Raw genomic sequence first — 17,379 nt, 5'->3', positions numbered from 1 at the left:
ATATTCCAACCTTTTTATGCCTTCATTCTTTTTTAAAAATATATTTTTATTGATTTCAGAGAGGAAAAGAGAAAGATGAGAGAAAAACAACAATGATGAGAGGGAATCATTGATCGGCTGCCTCCTGCACTTCCCACACTGAGGATCGAGCCCGCAACCCTGCCATGTCCCTGACCGAGAATTGAACTGTGACCTGGTTCATAGATCGATGCTCAACCACTAAGCCATGCTGGCTGGGCACCTTCATTCTTTTGTAAATGTTCATTGTCATCTCATTGTTATGATGGGGAAATAAAAGAAACATAAGTGTTCTCACTTCTGTGCCTTGAGCATTGGACTGTTTCAAAGTTCCATCTTAAGTACCATATCTGATCCAGATGTGTGTGTGTGTGTGATATGAGTTTGGAAGAGTGAATAATCCCCCTTGTTATGGTTTTTTTAAAAAAATGAGGTGTTTTGTGTGTGTTTTTGGCCAGTAGGGGTTACTAACGTGCTGGAAAGGGTGTCTTTAATAACATACATGTCTTTAGTGTAAGCTTAGGCTGAAATCCAGGCAGGCATTGCCATATTTTAACATTATAATCTTGGGCAGGTTACATAGCCTTTTGTACGCTAATTTACGCATCTACAGTATTGGCAGAAGCACTTAAAACCTTCTTCATAGAGTTATTTTGGGAATCAAATTATACTTAAGCCTGGCATATAGAAAGTCTTTAAAACGTATCTACTCTTGGCCTTATTAAATTGCTTCTATTCAGAAAAATGTTAGTTATACATTTTAGATAGCTCTTTTCTTACAAAACAGATAAGTTTCTGCAATATTGTCTATGTAGTAGCTTATCCTATATAATAAAAGGCTAATATGCAAATCGACCAAACAGCAGAACAACTGGTCTCTGTGATGTGCATTGACCACCAGGGGGCAGATGCTCAATGCAGGTGTTTCCCCCTGGTTGTCAGTGCACTCCCACAGGGGGAGCTCTGCTTAACCAGAAGCCGGGCTTATGATGGCGAGCGCAGCAGGAGTGGCGGGAGCCTCTCCCACCTCCGCAGCAGCGCTAAGGATGTCTGACTGACGGCTTAGGCTTCATTTTCTGCTTGCTTGGCATTTTAATAGTCAGCCAAGTTGATGGTTTAGGATCTTCTCACACATTTTTCAAGCATGGATTAGGTCCCAGGTATACACATAGCCTTCTAGTTTTTCTAGTATGGGAACTTTTCAAATCCCCTTTTTCCCAAATATATTTCTCAGCTTCTTTCTTTCCAGGCTTTCCTGTTTGGCTATTGCTAGTCCCAACTCTTACTGTTTGTGCTAATACATTTGCCTTTAAATGATTTTGACAAATACTGCTGTCCAGAAATGATTCTCCCCTGGGGAAGCTCCAGGGAAGGTGAAACAAAGCTAAGACCTTGAACTGAATCTTTAGGGACTTACCAAACTGGACAAAGCACACAACCACACAGTTCTTTACGAATAGGTCTAATACATAGTTCGCTCTGGTACCAGCAGCCTGCACCAGGCTGATGTCTTCATGACTGCTGCCGAATTCGGGAGTGGGGCATGGTAAGTGAGTATGTTAAAATGCCAGTTTTCCCCTAAAATTCTGAAGCTGCATTCTTCATTAAGCAATACCCAGATTGTAACTGTTGACTTAATTCCAGAGTTCCAAAAAACTGATTCTGATAGTTACTGTCAGCTTATTCATTGCTTTTGTGGAAGGATGGAGTTTTAGAATTCCCCACTTCGCCATTTTTAGTGACGTGTATGTACATATACTTTATAACATATCTGTGAACTTCTTTCTCTACAGTGTAGGATTCACAGAAAAATAAGAATGTGAAGAAATTCATTGGTGTAACAAATTTAGGATACAGATAACTTCTGGTAGGGGAAAAGATTTGATGATAGTGGCGGGGATGGATACACAAGGATGGTGAAAAGATGGTTGTTTGACATGATTCTTTATGTTTTCTGAATATTTGAAATACTTTATAATTTCTGTAGCTGTGGATGTGTCTATGATGTGCATATAGAACATTAATTCTGACATGCAAATATTTTGTTAAAATAAAAAATTACATGGAAGAATCCTTTATTTAATTGGTAATTGGTGTAGATCACTTGTTTTATATTCTCTAGATCTTATTTTGGTTGTTCTCTCTCTTTCTGCAAGCTTTTCTGCAGTAACAAGAATAGGAAGTCTTGAGCATCTGCAATGTAGTGGATATTCAACTATCTTATTTTTTTTTCTTTTTGAAGAGACGGAAAAACTAGAATACTGGAAATAGCACTGAAATGAATATTGGGACATCTTTTTCTTCTAATTATCTAAGTGTAAGCATGGACAGTTTATTTTTCTAGTCTAACCTATTTTTATTCTTGATCCTCATCTGTTAATTAAGAGTGGCACTAGATAGTTAAGGGCTTAAAATAGCTCTATAATATCAGGAGGTTTAGCATGATTCTGTGGAAAGAGTATAGAGTTTGGAGCCAGATAAATTTGTGTTCAGTTACTTTCTGGTTACTTAAAGTGTAAAGTAAGCCATCTAGCCAATCTAATAATTTTCTCATTGTTAAGATGAGATTATTACTACCCCATCTCATAGAGTTGCTGAAGAATAAACAGTGTTGGTACAGAATGTCTTGTAAGTGCTAACCAATGCAGTCTGCTCACCAGCATTCTCCATATCTCCATCCCACAACTATATCATTTGAAGAAGTAGCTGGAATGAAAACAGAATTTTTTTTACCTTTTATTTAGTTTGCTTTTATATATGAACTGGGGGCCCAGTGCACAGATTCGTGCACCTTGAAAGGAACTGTGGGCCGCAAGGCTGTGGTGAGCACAGGGGCGGGTCTCGGCCCATCCTCGGTGCCCTAGTCCCCTATCTGCCAGCAGCCCCGCTCCTGCCACCGCTGCTCCCATGCGCTGATGGCACTAGCCTCACTCGCATCTGCTGACGGCGCGGAGGGATTGGGGCCAGTGCCAGCAGTGGGTGTGAGTTCTGGGTGGGACCGTGGCATGCAGGAACAAAGAATTCAGTAACCTCCCCAATGACAGCAACCGGCTCCCCGCCTTGGTCTGGCGCCCTCACTCACCTGCTCTACCATCCCACCGCGGCCAACGCCTGCCATTTTCTACACTCTGCCACCTGCTGCTGACACCCACCATGTTCTGCACGTGCCCCCTGGTGGTCAGCGCACGTCATAGAGAGCAGCTCTGTTTTTCGGTCCCACCATTCGGTCTATTTGCATATTAGCCTTTTCTTATATAAGATTATTTTGTGAGTTACATTTAGGAAGGTAATAACTCCTACACAGGTATTAAAGAACTTTTTCTTCTTTACTCTTCAGGTTTTTAAAACTTATTTAAGTATTTTATTAGTATTAAATTAACTAGAGTCTTATAAAAGTTTTCTTTGACTTACCATCCTCTTTGACCTAACATCTCTCAATCTCTACTTAAAAGTGAGGTCCTTTCAGGCATACATACTCTTTGATTTTTTAAATATATAGCATATCTTACATATTTACCCTGCCAATACACTCTTAATGGTTTCATAATTCTTCATGTATAAATATATCCCAACATACACTATGTTTATAGCTAACAATGTTTTCCCCACAGTTGTAACATTTTTCCCAGGATAAATTTCTAGGATGACTCTGAGAAAGAATTTTTGTTGATACGAATTGTAAAATTTTCCTGCAGAAAAGTCTTACCAGTAATGTCTGCAATTTTGTTGACTGTAGGGATTGACAGTTTAAAAGAATCTTTGATGATACTGTTGGTGAAAAATGGTATGGGTTCTTTTTGTATTTCATTGATTACAAATGAAGTTAAGATTTTTCTTCCTTTTGTAGTTACTTTCTTATGAATTGCTTGTTCATCTCAATACCTTTTTATGAATGTTTCTGAAATCATTCTTAGTTGTCAGGAACTATGCACTAAATTTGTGCACGGGAGGGGGGGCGGGGGGGGGGACCCTCAGCCCAGCCTGCACCCTCTCCAATCAGGAACTCCTCAGGGGATGTCCGACTGCCGGTCTAGACCGGCAGTCGAACATCCCTCTCACAAATCTGGACCGCTGGCTCCTAATCGCTCACCGGCCTGCCTGCCTGGTCGCCGCTAATTGCCACCCCCCTCCCCCGCCACCGGCCTTATCGCCTCTCCCTGCCTCTGTGTACCGGCCTGGTCGCCCCTAGCTGCCCCCCGCTGCTGGCCAGGTCGCCCCCAACTGCCCCCTCCCTGTTGGCCAGGTTGCTCCTAATTGCCCTCCCCTGCCGGCCTAGTCACCCCTCACTGCCCCCCCTGCTGTCCTGGTTGCCCCCAACTGCCCCCCCCATCCGGCCTGGGCGCCTCTTACTGCCCCCCCACCCCCCGTCAGCCTGGTTGCCCCCAACTGCACCCCCACAGCCGCCTGGCCGCCCCTCACAGTCCCCCCCCCCCCCAAGCCTGGTCGCCCCACGCAGCCTGCTGTTCAGTCATTTGGTCATCCCTCGGGCCGGCCCTGGGTGTCTGGAGGGAAACTGGGCACTACCATCTTCTGACTGTGGGCACCACCATATTTGCGGGCGTGGCAGTCAATTAGCATATTCCCTCCTTATTGATTGTGGGCGCCGCCATCTTTGAGGGCATGGCAGTCAATTAGCATATTCCCTCCTTATTGGTTGTGGGTGCCACCATCTTTGCAATGGTGTGAGGGTCAATTAGCATATTCCCTCTTTATTAGATAGGACTAGAGGCCCGGTGCACAAAAATTTGTGCACTCGGGGGAGAGGGGTGTCCCTCAGCCCGGCCTGTGCCCTCTCGCAGTCTGGGACCCCTCGGGAAATAACGACCTGCTGGCTTAGGCTGGCTCCCGGGTGGCAGAGGGCAGGCCCAATCCCTAGGTGCAGCCCCTGGTCGAGCTCAGAGCAGGGCCGATTGGGGAGTTGGGGCACCGCCCCCTGTCATGCACAGAGCAGGGCGGATCAGGAGGTTGCGATGCCACCCTCAGTCACGCTCAGGGTAGGGCCGATTGGGGGCTTGGAGCACCACCCCCTGTCACACTCAAGGCAGGGTTGATGGGGATGTTGGGGCACCGCCCCCTGTCATGCACAGAGCAGGGTTGATCAGGGGGTTGGGGAGCTCCCCCCTGTCATGCACAGAGCAGGGCCCATCGGGGGTTGGGGAGCTCCCCCCTGTCACGCACAGAGCAGGACTGATCAGGGGTTGAGGAGCTCCCCCCTGTCACTCACAGAGTAGGGCCGATAGGGGAGTTGGGGCACCGCCCCCTGTCACACACAGAGCAGGGCGGATCAGGGGGTTGGGGCACCGCACCCTGTCACACTCAGGGCAGGGCCGATGGGGAGGTTATGGCTCTACCCCGTCACACACAGAGCAGGGCCCGTGGGGGGGGTGGTTGGGGCCCCGCCCTCTATCACCCACAGAGCAGGGCTGATCAGGGGGTTGGGGCGCCGCCACTGTCACACTCAGGGCAGGGCCGATGGGGAGGTTATGGCTCTACCCCGTCACACACAGAGCAGGGCCTGTCGAGGGGGGTGGGGCGTGTTGGGGTGCCGCACCCTGTCACACACAGAGCAGGGCCAATCAGGGGGTTGGGGCAGTGCACCCTGTTACACACAGAGCCACAGGGCGATCAGGGGGTTTGTGCGCTGCCCCCAGTCACACTGATCCCGGTGCCAGGAGGCCTCGTGGTTCCGCTGATCCCGGTGCTGGGAGGCCTCACGGCTCCGCTGATCCCGGTGCTGGGAGGCATATTACCCTTTTACTATATAGGATAGAGGCTTGGTGCATGGGTGGGGGCCGGCTGGTTTGCCCTGAAGGGTGTCCTGGATCAGGGTGGGGGTCCCCTCTGGGGTGCTGGCCAGCCTGGGTGAGGGGATGATGGCTGTTTGCAGCTGGTCACACACCCTTCGGGGTGGGGGTCCCCACTGGGGTGCCTGGCCAGCCTGGGTGAGGGGCTGAGAGCTGTTTTCAGGCTGGCGGGTGACTTAAGCTCCCAACTGCTCCTTTTCTTTTTTTTTATTCTGGGCCAGCTTTAGCTCTGGCTCCAGCTCTGAGGCCTCTGCTGCTGAAAGTAGGTATCTGGTTTGTTTGGGTTCTATAATTGAAACACTGTATCAACTCCAGCTCTGAGATCCTGGCCGGCTGAAAGCAGGTTTCTGGGGTTTTGTTTAGCTTCTATATTTGTAACAATGTTTCAGACTGCAGGCTCAGAGGCCGGCAAGGCAGGCGGGGAACGTTGGAGCCCTCCGTCACTGAAGCAAGCAAGCCTCATGTTAGCTTCAAGCTGCCTGTCTGCCGGTCGCCTTCTTGGCTGGCAGTTAATTTGCATATCGCCCTCATTAGCCAATGGGAAGGGTAGCAGATGTACGCTAATTACCATGTTTCTCTTTTATTAGATAGGATGGTTTTCGTGGACATCAAATATTCTGTCGGCATTTTTATATAAAATTAGCTATACATTATCATTTTCTTCCTATTTTGTCTTAAATTTCACCATAAAAAGTTAAATGGGAAGTTATTAAAACAACTTTAAATTTATGTTCCCACTAGAAATGTATGAGAGTGCCTGTGCTTATACTGTCACCAATCTTTTGGATTGTTGCTTGTCTGATAGGCTAAAAAATTGTGTCTTAATTTAGTTTTCATTTTAGTTGTCTAATTATGAGTCAGGTTCTTTTTCTGTGTGTTTTATAGTTTACTTTTTCTTTATAGTTTTTAGGCATTCTTTATATATTAGGGAAATGAACTCTTTATGTGTTATATGCATTGCAAATACTTCTCTTGGTTTATTGTTTTAAAATTGGTCATGGTGAAGAGTCACTGGCAGAAGTATTGCGTAAAACCCTTTCACATATTTCTCACTTGTAAGTCTGAGAAGCATTACTCTTTTAGTATATTTTTTAGCTACTAGAGGCCCAGTGCACCACATTCATGCACTAGGGGGTTGGGGGCTTCCTCAACTTGGCCTGCGTCCTCTCACAGTCTGGGACCCCTTGCTCCTTACTGCCCGCCTGCAGCGGAGGTAGGAGAGGCTCCTGCCACCACTGCTGCACTCGCCAACCTTGAGCCCAGCTTCTGGATGAGCAGCACTCCCCCTGTGGGAGTGCACTGACCACCAGGGGGCAGCTCCTGCATTGTGCATTCGCCCCCTGGTGGTCAGTGCATGTCATAGTGACCGGTCGTTTGGCCGATTTGCATATTATCCTTTTGTTATATAGAAAGAATGTGCTTAAGAGAACTATCCAACTCATATTTCTACTCCTGTTTTTATCCCCAGCACAGTTTCACCATCCTGGGGCTAGGCAGGAAAACCAAGTATCTTTGCTGCCAGATAGTTGAATTGGATTTGGGTCTGCTGTTAGGGAACTTATGGCTTTGTCAGCTAAAAGTAGCAAATGGAGTCTGAAGGAAAGAGGACAGACAGCCAGCAGCTTTGCTGACTAGGCAGGACCTCTTTGCTTGTCTTGGAGCTGTGACCTGAGGGGCCGGCCTTATGCTTGGCACAAGTCTAGTGTCCTAAATAGCTGTTCTCAAGGATTATAGGCTCTGGACACCTTTTGGTGCTCTCCCTCTGCCTTGCTCCAGAAAAAATGCATTTATATGCATCTAGAGCCCTTATTTTTGCAATTGCCACCAGGGGACACCTCCAGATCACCTGGTTGTGGTGGGTAGCAGGGTCCCACAGACTGTATACATATTTGCATACTTTTAAAAGCTGCTTCTTGAGAGCATGGCCGCCAGTCATCCTGTATCTAGGTGCTTACATCCTCCCATTTGGGACATTGACAAGTACTGGCATATACTTTACTACTGGGATCTATCTATACTAATAAAAGGTAATATGCTAATTAGACCAGGTTGACTGGCCATCTTCCAGAGGTCCGACTACCTTCTGGACAAAGCCACAGTGATAGGGGCAAAGGCAGAGGCAGTTAGAGGCGATCAGGCCGGCAGGGGAGACCAGTTATGGTGGAGATCAGGCCGGCAGGGGAGGGCAGTTGGGGGTGGCCAGGCTTATACGGGAGGGCAGCTGGGGGCAACCAGGCCTGCAGGGGAGGGCAGTTGGTGTCATTAGGCAGGCAGGCAGGTGAGTGGTTAGGAGCCAGTGGTGCTGGATTGCGAGAGGAATGTCTGACTGCCGGTTTAGGCCCGATCCCACAGGGATTTGGAGAGGGTGCAGGCCAGGCTGAGGGACACCCCCCCACCCGTGTATGAATTTTGTGCAGTGGGCCTCTAGTTTTAAAGTAATAGGCTCCTTGGACAAGCACAAAGGTTTGAGCGATATCAAGAGATCAGGCAGGGTTCAACAAGGTTCATCTGCTACATGAGGCCACAGCTTCAAGTCTAGTGCACATTTTTAACATCCTTCTTCATTTGTAGTTTAAAATGTTTTCATACCTTTTACATGTCTTTTTGGTTTTATATATATACATATATATAGATATATATATGTGTGTATATATATATAGATATATACACACACACATACATACATACATATATACATATATATATGGTGGTGCAAATATATTGATTGATTGATTGATTTCAGAGAGAGGAAGGGAGAGAGAGAGAAAGAAATATCACAATGAGAGACCCCACTGGAGATCAAGCCCACAACCCAAGCCTGTACCCTGACTGGGAATTGAATCATGACCTCCTGGTTCATAGGTTGACAGTCAACAACTGAGCCAGCCAGATGATTCTATGTATATTTTAGATGGCTTTCTTCAATCTTTGTTTTCTCATTTTACGCTGTTATTTCATTGGGTATAGACATATAGCAAATGAAATTCTTGCTTCCCCCCCGCCCCCCGAGTAGTTTCTTTTTGTAGGACTCGTGAGGTTTTCTTTCCTTATTAATTATTCTTAAATGAAAAGAGGGTCCTCCAGATTTGAGTTCCTATGTTGGAATGTAATCATCACACACACCCCCACCTTTACCACTGCAAAGCTACATATGCAGCTCTTTCATTGACTTTCCAAGTTACGAAGCATAATCATCTAGACGTTAATATCGTGGCCAGATTTTCAGGAAATAATTTTGCATCCAAATGGATATAGTATGAGAACAGCTAACTGGGAGGAAATTTTATGATATGACACATAGTTTGTTTTTGTTTGTTTTTTTGTTGTGTTTTGTTTTTTTAATATATTTTACTGATTTTTTACAGAGGGGAAGGGAGAGAGATAGAGAGTTAGAAACATCGATGAGAGAGAAACATCAATCAGCTGCCTTCTGCACATCTCCCACTGGGGATGTGCCCGCAACCCAGGTACATGCCCCTGACTGGAATCGAACCCGGGACCCTTCAGTCCACAGGCTGACGCTCTATCCACTGAGCCAAACTGGTTTGGGTTTTTTTTTTGTTTTGTTTTGTTTTGTTTTTTTTGAGGGGGGGGGAGGGTTCCTAGTACTTTTATTGCTTTCAGATCAGATCCTGAGGAGAAAGTTAACACTTAAGAAGTCATTTCTTGTACTTGGATTGTTCATAGTGAGAAAAGCCAATGCCATTGTGTTCCTTCCGAAGGTCACTGGATTCCCCCAGGAAACTGTGGAAGTTTTCTTTTTATTTCTTCCACATGGAAGCCACAAGATGTATTATAAAGTGACAATCCCATTTGATGTAGCAATTTTGTCCTTAGAGAATAGATGATGTTTTCAGAAGACTTCTTGCCATTTCCTGTTTGGATTCCATTCCTCTTTGCAAGCTGCTTTCTCTTACTCAGATGATCTGATTACCTTTTAATAATAATGAACAGGTTTCTTGTTTCATTGAGTGGACAGCAGTGAATAAATAGTGACCCTAGAGTATTGCTTCTAGTTTTGTTCCCGAGGCAAGACACTACTACTATAAGATTTGTGTTTTTTTTTATAATGATGTGCTGTATAAGACATTCTATTTCTACATATAAATTATATACCTAAGTGTGTATGTGTGTGTGTATATATATATATATATATTTTAAACTTTTATTTTTTTAATTATTATTATTTTTTAAATTAAATCTTTATTGTTCAGATTATTAGCTGTTCCTCTTTTTTGTCCCCCCATAGCTCCCCTCCACCTGGTTCCCACCCCACCCTCTGCCCTTACCCCCTCCCCCCAACTGTCCTCATCCATAGGTGCACGATTTTTGTCCAGTCTCTTCCCGCACCCCCTACACTCCCCCCCGCCCCCCGCGAGAATAGTCAATCCATTCCCTTCCTATGCCCCTGATTCTATTATATTCACCAGTTTATTCTGTTCATCAGATTTTTTATTCACTTGATTTTTAGATTCACTTGTTGATAAATGCATGTTTGTTGTTCATAGTTTTTATCTTTACCTTTTTCTTCCTCTTCTTAAAGGATACCTTTCAGCATTTCATATAATACTGGTTTGGTGGTGATGAACTCCTTTAGCTTTTTCTTATCTGTGAAGCTCTTTATCTGACCTTCAATTCTGAACGATAGCTTTGCTGGGTAAAGTAATCTTGGTTGTAGGTTCTTGGTATTCATCACTTTGAATATTTCTTGCCATTCCCTTCTGGCCTGCAAAGTTTCTGTTGAGAAATCAGCTGACAGTTGTATGGGTACTCCCTTGTAGGTAACTGAGTTTCTTTCTCTTGCTGCTCTTAAGAGTCTCTCTTTGTCTTTTGCTCTTAGCATTTTAATTATGATGTGTCTTGGTGTGGTCCTCTTTGGATTCCTTTTGTTTGGGGTTCTCTGCGCTTCCTGGACTTGTAAGTCTATTTCTTTCACCAGGTAGGGGAAGTTTTCTGTCATTATTTCTTCAAATAGGTTTTCAATATCTTGGTCTCTCTCATCTTCTGGCACCCCTATAATTCTGATGTTGGTACGCTTGAAGCTGTCCCAGAGGCTCCTTACACTATCTTCGTATTTTTGGATTCTTTTTTCTTTTTGTTTTTCCGGTTGGGTGATTTTTGCTTCTTCATATTTCAAATCTTTGACTTGATTCTTGCGATCCTCTAGTCTGCTGTTGGGTGTCTGTATAATATTCTTTATTTAAGTCAGTGTATACTTAATTTCTAGTTGGTCCTTGTTCATATCCTCGAGGGTCTCACTAGATTTCTTGAGGGTCTCACTAAATTTATCGGCGGTTTCTAGAAAATTCTTGAAAAACCTTGTAAGTGTGGTTTTGAACTCTATATCCAGTAGTTTTCTTTCTTCCATTTCTGTCATTTGTGACCTGTTTCTTTGTCTCCACATTTTTTGTGCTTTCCTGTATTGATAGAGTGGCTTTCTGTGCTAGGTGTCCTATAGGGTCTAATGGCTCAGCCTCCCCAATTACCTGTGGGGGACACACTTGGTGCACCCTTTTGTGGCCTTTGTGCACAGTCTTGTCATAGTTAAGCCTTGATTGTTGAAGGTATCACTGGGAGGAATTGACCTCCAGGCCAATTGAATGTGAGAATCAGCTGTGTCTGCAGTGGGAGAACTTCTGTGCTGGAGACACCCTTCTGGGGCAAGACTTGCTTCAGTGGGGCTTTGGTGCTCACTGAGTCTGCCCCCTGATTGTGTCCCTTATGGATCTGAGGAGTTATAATCTGGATGGTCCCACTCTGACCACTGGGTACACTGGCTCTTCGATCTCTAAGGAGGTGCTAATTTAGCCTCTGCCTGAGGCTACCCAACAGGAGCTATGGAGAGATCTGCAGATTCCTCTTCTTTGTTGGGGGTTTGGAGGTGCCCAGATGAGGCCCAGCTGTGAAGCAGTGCAAGCTGCTGTGGGCCTTCTTGGGCCTTCTTTTGGAAGTTCTGGGTCTCTCTGACCCAGCTGCAGTTTGTTAGGTAAATTTCAGATTACAAAGGGCCAGGGCATTCATATGCAAAAACCTCTGCTCGCAGCTTGGATGGGGCGGGGTCTCAGGGAATCATCAGGGCAGAGCAAACAGCTATGGCTGATCCTCAGTCCTACCCTAAGCGGCCCCATGTCTCAGTGTCCCGGTAATTGCTGCAAGAACCTCTGAGAGAAAGCCGCCCTCATGTTCCGCCCGATGACAGACAGTCCAGTTTCTCCCCGTATGAATCTGGGTCCCCAGAGACTTGCTCGGAACTGGAGTTCAGAGCAGTTGGGAGCTTGAGACTCCATCCCGATTGAAAAAGACAACCGTGTCCTCAGTTGCCAGCCCTTTTCCACGTGCGCCTCCATACCTCTGCCCTTTACTTCCGCACCTCCTCTGAGTCTCAGTGTGCTTTTCTCTCTCCTAGTTGTAGAATTTTCACACAGCCAGCCTTCCTGTGGTTCTGGATGATGACCTTTCTGTCTTTTAGTTGTATTTTTGAAGTGGTTGTGTGAGGCAGCAATTTCCGGTGTTTACCTATGCCATCATCTTGGTTTTTCAGCATGACACATAGTCTTTAATAGGGAACAAACTGATAGGGATGGAGTTTTATTGTGAGATAAAATTAGACTTTTGTGGAAATCTATTTCTTACTACACAGCATTACAGTTAGGTCCCATCTGTGTTTCACTGGTCAAAATTTTGGGATCTACCATATGAGTGACCAATATTTGTAATATCCAAAGCTCTTCTGACTTTAGAACCCCTTGGATTTTTGCAAATAGTCAATAAAAAGATGAAGGAAGGTGAATCAAATATTGTTTCTATATTATTTAGTGTTTATGATCGTACTATTAAGCTATGTAATTTTTGATTCATAGTATTTTGATAAGTTTACCTTTATAAAATAATACCTTATCTACAAGTATTAGGTTTGTTTATGTTTCTAGTGTTATATTACAAAGGCTGATTTCTTGAAATTATAAAAATAATGAAATACATGTTCCCATATAATTGTTTTATGATTGTTTAAATATTTCTTCCCTGAATATAGTCAGTTAAGCTTTTTGATCAGTAAATGAAACTTTTTTCCTTTTAGTAAAGTACTCAACTGTATGGGATAGTGCATAAATCTTGGAAGACTGCAATAAATCGGCAATGTCTCGGGAACCCACCCCACCTCTCCCTGGAGATATGTCTACTGCTCCTATAGCAGAAAGCTGGTGTTATACACAGGTACATGTCGTAGAAATGCCTCACTTTATTTTACTTGCAAATTTTACAGTATTTTGAGAGTATTATGAAGTACTTTGGTATAGTTATTAGAAATGTTAAAAGACTGGGTCATAGGATGTTTAACATGTGACAGGCTAAAAGCATAAAGTTCACTATGAAAGTGTTTTTTTGAATCTCTTAGGTTAAAGTTGTAAAATTTTCCTACATGTGGACCATTAATAACTTCAGTTTTTGTCGAGAAGAAATGGGTGAAGTGTTAAAAAGTTCAACATTCTCATCTAGCCCAAGTGACAAAATGAAATGGTAAGATTTTTGTTTGCTTAGAGTTTAGATGTTATCATTGGCTACTTTATTGTTTTGTTGTTAATGTACCTGAACAGATAATAGTCTATTTTACCATAGATTTCTAAGAATAGTATAGAGGATTGTAAAGAACTAGGGGGGGGGGGGATTGAGGGGATATTAACAAATGATTTCGGTATTGCCTCTCTTTTCTGAATGTTTCAAGTATCATATTCCTCCATGTGAGCCTGTTGTTTTATTTTAGGTGCCTGAGGGTAAATCCAAAAGGATTAGATGATGAAAGTAAAGACTACTTGTCCTTATATTTGCTTTTAGTCAGCTGCCCAAAAAGTGAAGTTCGAGCAAAATTCAAATTTTCCCTTCTGAACGCTAAAAGAGAAGAAACAAAAGCAATGGGTAAGTGATTTGCAAACTGAATGAAGACTCTGTAACTACTTGCTGTGACTTCTGCATGTCTGCCTACAAAGCTTAGGATATATTTTCCCACTAAAGTCTGCTTAACCTAAAACATTTAATTTGGCTATTAATTAATTTTAAACACCTGTATAGAGCTATAGTTTTTGTAGTAAGTTTTAGACTTCATAGACATGTAAAATTATTTAAAATAATACTAAAAGTTAATTTTCTCATGTTCTAAAATGACATTCACTTGTCACTTGAAAGCACAGTTGCTGGTCCCATGCCTGGCATATGTAATAGGTGCTCAGGAAATATTTCTCTTCTCCCTTGCTATTTTTGTTAGATAAAATCTGAAGAATATTGGAAAGATTTTTAATGTCTTATTTTGTCCCTAAAATTTTATTTAAATAATAGACCAGAACATTGACTGAAAGGAAGTCAGTTTTTCTTAGCATTAAGACTTGTTCCCATATGTAACCTGCTGAAATCATGTAGCCTGGAGTTTTAAAAGAAGATGTATAATATATCATAACTGCTGCATTAAATTTTAAGTGTTTTCACAGAATCAAGTTAACATCACAAAATAACCTCCTCTAAATACATACTATTTAATATTATCTTTTATTGCCAAAGTAATACAGTTTCACATTATCTGGCATTTAAGACAGTGGAGTGTCTCAGTCCAGGCTGCCATGACAAAATACCACAGACTGGATGGCTTAGAAACAACAGAAATTTATTTCTCACTGACCCTAGAAGCTGGGAAGTCTAAAATAAGGTTGCTACCATGGTCAGATTCTGATGAAGATCCTTTTTTTGGGTTGTGGACTAACTACTCATGTTTTCACATGGTGGAAGTGGTTAGGGAGCTTAGTGAGGTCTTTCATAAGAGCAACATTCCCATTCATGAGGACTCCATCCTCATGAACTTATCTAGTCCCAATCACTGACCTCTTAAACCAGTGATGGCGAACCTTTTGAGCTCAGCGTGTCAGCATTTTGAAAAACCCTAACTTAACTCTGGTGCCATGTCACATATAGAAATTTTTTGATATTTGCAACCATAGTAAAACAAAGATTTATATTTTTGATATTTATTTTATATATTTAAATGCCATTTAACAAAGAAAAATCAACCAAAAAAAGAGTTTGCGTGTCACCTCTGACACACGTGTCATAGGTTCGCCATCACTGTCTTATACCATCACATTGGAAGGTATTGTTATAGGCACCTCTCACCATCTCCAGAGAGGTGTTCCAAGACAGTGCCCTGAGTCAGTGGGAGAAGGCTGTTTCCAACCTCAATCCTTATCTTCTCATATAAATGAATTTATACGAGAGACCTTAACTATATTGTGGAAAGCCCATTTATTAAAGCATGCACCTTTATTAAAGAAGCAAAGCAAGCAAACTGTACCTCTGGTTATGAAGCACAGATGGGTTCTCAGCTATTCTGAAGAGTGAGTTGGGAGGGAGTCCAAGGCTTTATATGCCTTTTTGTTTATAGGTTTCAAAATTCCTTTGCTGAATATTTTGGTACAGGTTAATTCTCAAAGTCCCTTTTTTTACTTTATTGTGGCCTTCCCAGAAATCATGAGTAGCACCTGGCAACTTTATCTTGCCAAGCCTTAAGACTGCTGGCTTCTCCACTTAGGGAGTAAAACTGCCCTTTTTTCCTTTCCCTTCCTTCCCAGCACCTCCCCCCCCCCCCCCCCCTTCTGTATTGTCTCCTTAGGGAGGTTTGTTTTTTTTTTTAACCATTTGCTCTCCTGTCCTTGGCTGGGGAAGATAATGGCTTGTTCGTTACAAGCTAGCTGCAAAATTGGCCTTGTTTTAACTTTTTTTCTCTTTCCCTATTCTTCCTGCCTGGAATCCTGTAACAGTATGGTTTCCACATAAGAATTTTGATGGGATACACACATTCAGTCCATAACATAGTGTGTTGCAATTAGATTTACTACTGGTTCCACCTCCAATTAATTTTTTGTGTAACAGACAGTGAATACTTAATTGTAGAGGATGTTGTTTATGTCATAGTATACAGTTTACTTCAGACATTTATTTATTAAATTATACTAAAAACCGTCTTTCAGACTTTTATGAAAATTGTTTTTAGGGGACTATGTCTAAGGACCTGGGAATGATAAGTGACATTATTTAGCTTTTTCATCAGTTAATGGGTATCTTCTGGTTCAGTAAAACTTGTCAGTGGGATGGATATCCCAGGAAAGCTTAAGTTTAAAGGATTTCCTGATGACTTAGAGCATCTGCTTTTAAAGGGAGAAGAAGAAAATGAGAGTTGTGTTTGTAATCAGGTGCTGATGGTAGATGATGAACAGTATGCCCATGCCAGTGTATTTTGATCTTATTTTATTATTATAGGGCCTAGATCTTTCTTCTCCATGAGATTTGATCTGCATTTTCTTCTACCTAGAAATTCAGGAATCTGAAAGTGAGCTCATTTGATGAGTGCTGGGGAATGATCTGGCTCTACCTGATATACCTCTAATGACACATTTTATTTATGAACACAAATATCTGTACTTCTTACTATTTTTTCGTATTCACTTAATTGTGTTATCATTTACAAAAATGTTTCTTGGATACTTGTTTTATTTAAACTTCTATTCTGTTTCCCACCAGAAAGCCAAAGAGCATATCGATTTGTACAAGGGAAGGACTGGGGTTTTAAAAAATTCATTCGAAGGGATTTTTTGCTTGATGAAGCTAATGGTCTTTTACCAGATGACAAGCTTACATTATTTTGTGAGGTGGGTACATTTTTTTATTTCATGGAACTTCGTGGTTATATTTAGCAATGGAGCAAAATTATAAACAACAACAATATTGGGTATATTATACAAAATAATAACTGGGATAATTGATAAGGTTTCATTTGAAAATATTTTACTTATAAAAGTTGACTAGATTGTCTTAGAAATCAGAGATATGACACTATGAAAAAATCTGGTCATATCTCTACTTGTAAGTTATATATGCCGTTACACTAACACATACTGAACATTCCTTTCTTTTATGAAGACTATGAGTGTCTATGGGTGTGTATATTTTTATTTGAAAAATGTAAATATCTTCATCATTCTGGATAATTCTGACGTAGATACTGAATATTTTTTGTCATATTCAAATTGGACATATTAAACATTAAGACATTATTAGTAGTTTACCAGTTTGAAACCATATTTGAACAGTGAACTGCCTGAAAAAGATTGGGAAGCTTTTTATTCATTCAAGTAGTTGGATTCATTTAATAAAATAATGTTTTTAGCAATAGTTTCTCAAATTTTTAAGTATGCCCCTGTCTGCATGTTATCATTATGTAGTTTTATGTATACAAATTGTTGAGATTCAGCTTTGGAGTGAATTCAAGAATTATGTTACCAGTATAGTTTACTATAAAGACTATGCATCGGTTACATAGTTTTATTGAAAAATTTTAAAGTAGTTGATAATTTTCAAAGGAGTGCCAGTTAATAGGATATAATCAGGTAAACTCAGTGTTAAATATATTTCAATAGGTTATTGTAGACAGATGAGTGTTTTGAAAACTTAGTAACTTCCTTAATTACTACTAAGTTAGCTTTGATTTCTTTGTAGAAAATGTGGACGATTTCTTGGC

General features: G+C 42.1%; 1 protein-coding gene across 2 annotated transcripts in view; it reads left to right on the top strand.

Moving 5' to 3' along the window:
- The window catches only part of SPOPL (speckle type BTB/POZ protein like), a 60,017-nt gene that overhangs the window by 24,749 nt on the left and 17,889 nt on the right, over positions 1-17,379 (top strand). Inside the window, exons 2-5 of one of the 2 annotated variants that reach the window (XM_081095928.1) lie at positions 12,901-13,037; positions 13,219-13,340; positions 13,585-13,736; positions 16,383-16,510. In XM_081095928.1, the coding sequence (XP_080952054.1) occupies positions 12,960-13,037; positions 13,219-13,340; positions 13,585-13,736; positions 16,383-16,510 (480 nt within the window). In that variant the 5' untranslated portion in view covers positions 12,901-12,959. Of the gene's footprint in view, positions 1-11,891; positions 13,038-13,218; positions 13,341-13,584; positions 13,737-16,382; positions 16,511-17,379 lie in introns of those variants that run through there. The other variant, XM_081095929.1, reaches the window with a different exon arrangement.

This window comes from Myotis nattereri, assembly GCF_964212035.1.
Source record: "Myotis nattereri genome assembly, chromosome: 7".
Taxonomy (NCBI): domain Eukaryota; kingdom Metazoa; phylum Chordata; class Mammalia; order Chiroptera; family Vespertilionidae; genus Myotis; species Myotis nattereri.
Note: the sequence above shows the minus strand (reverse complement) of the source record. Positions and strands in the feature narration are given on the sequence as shown.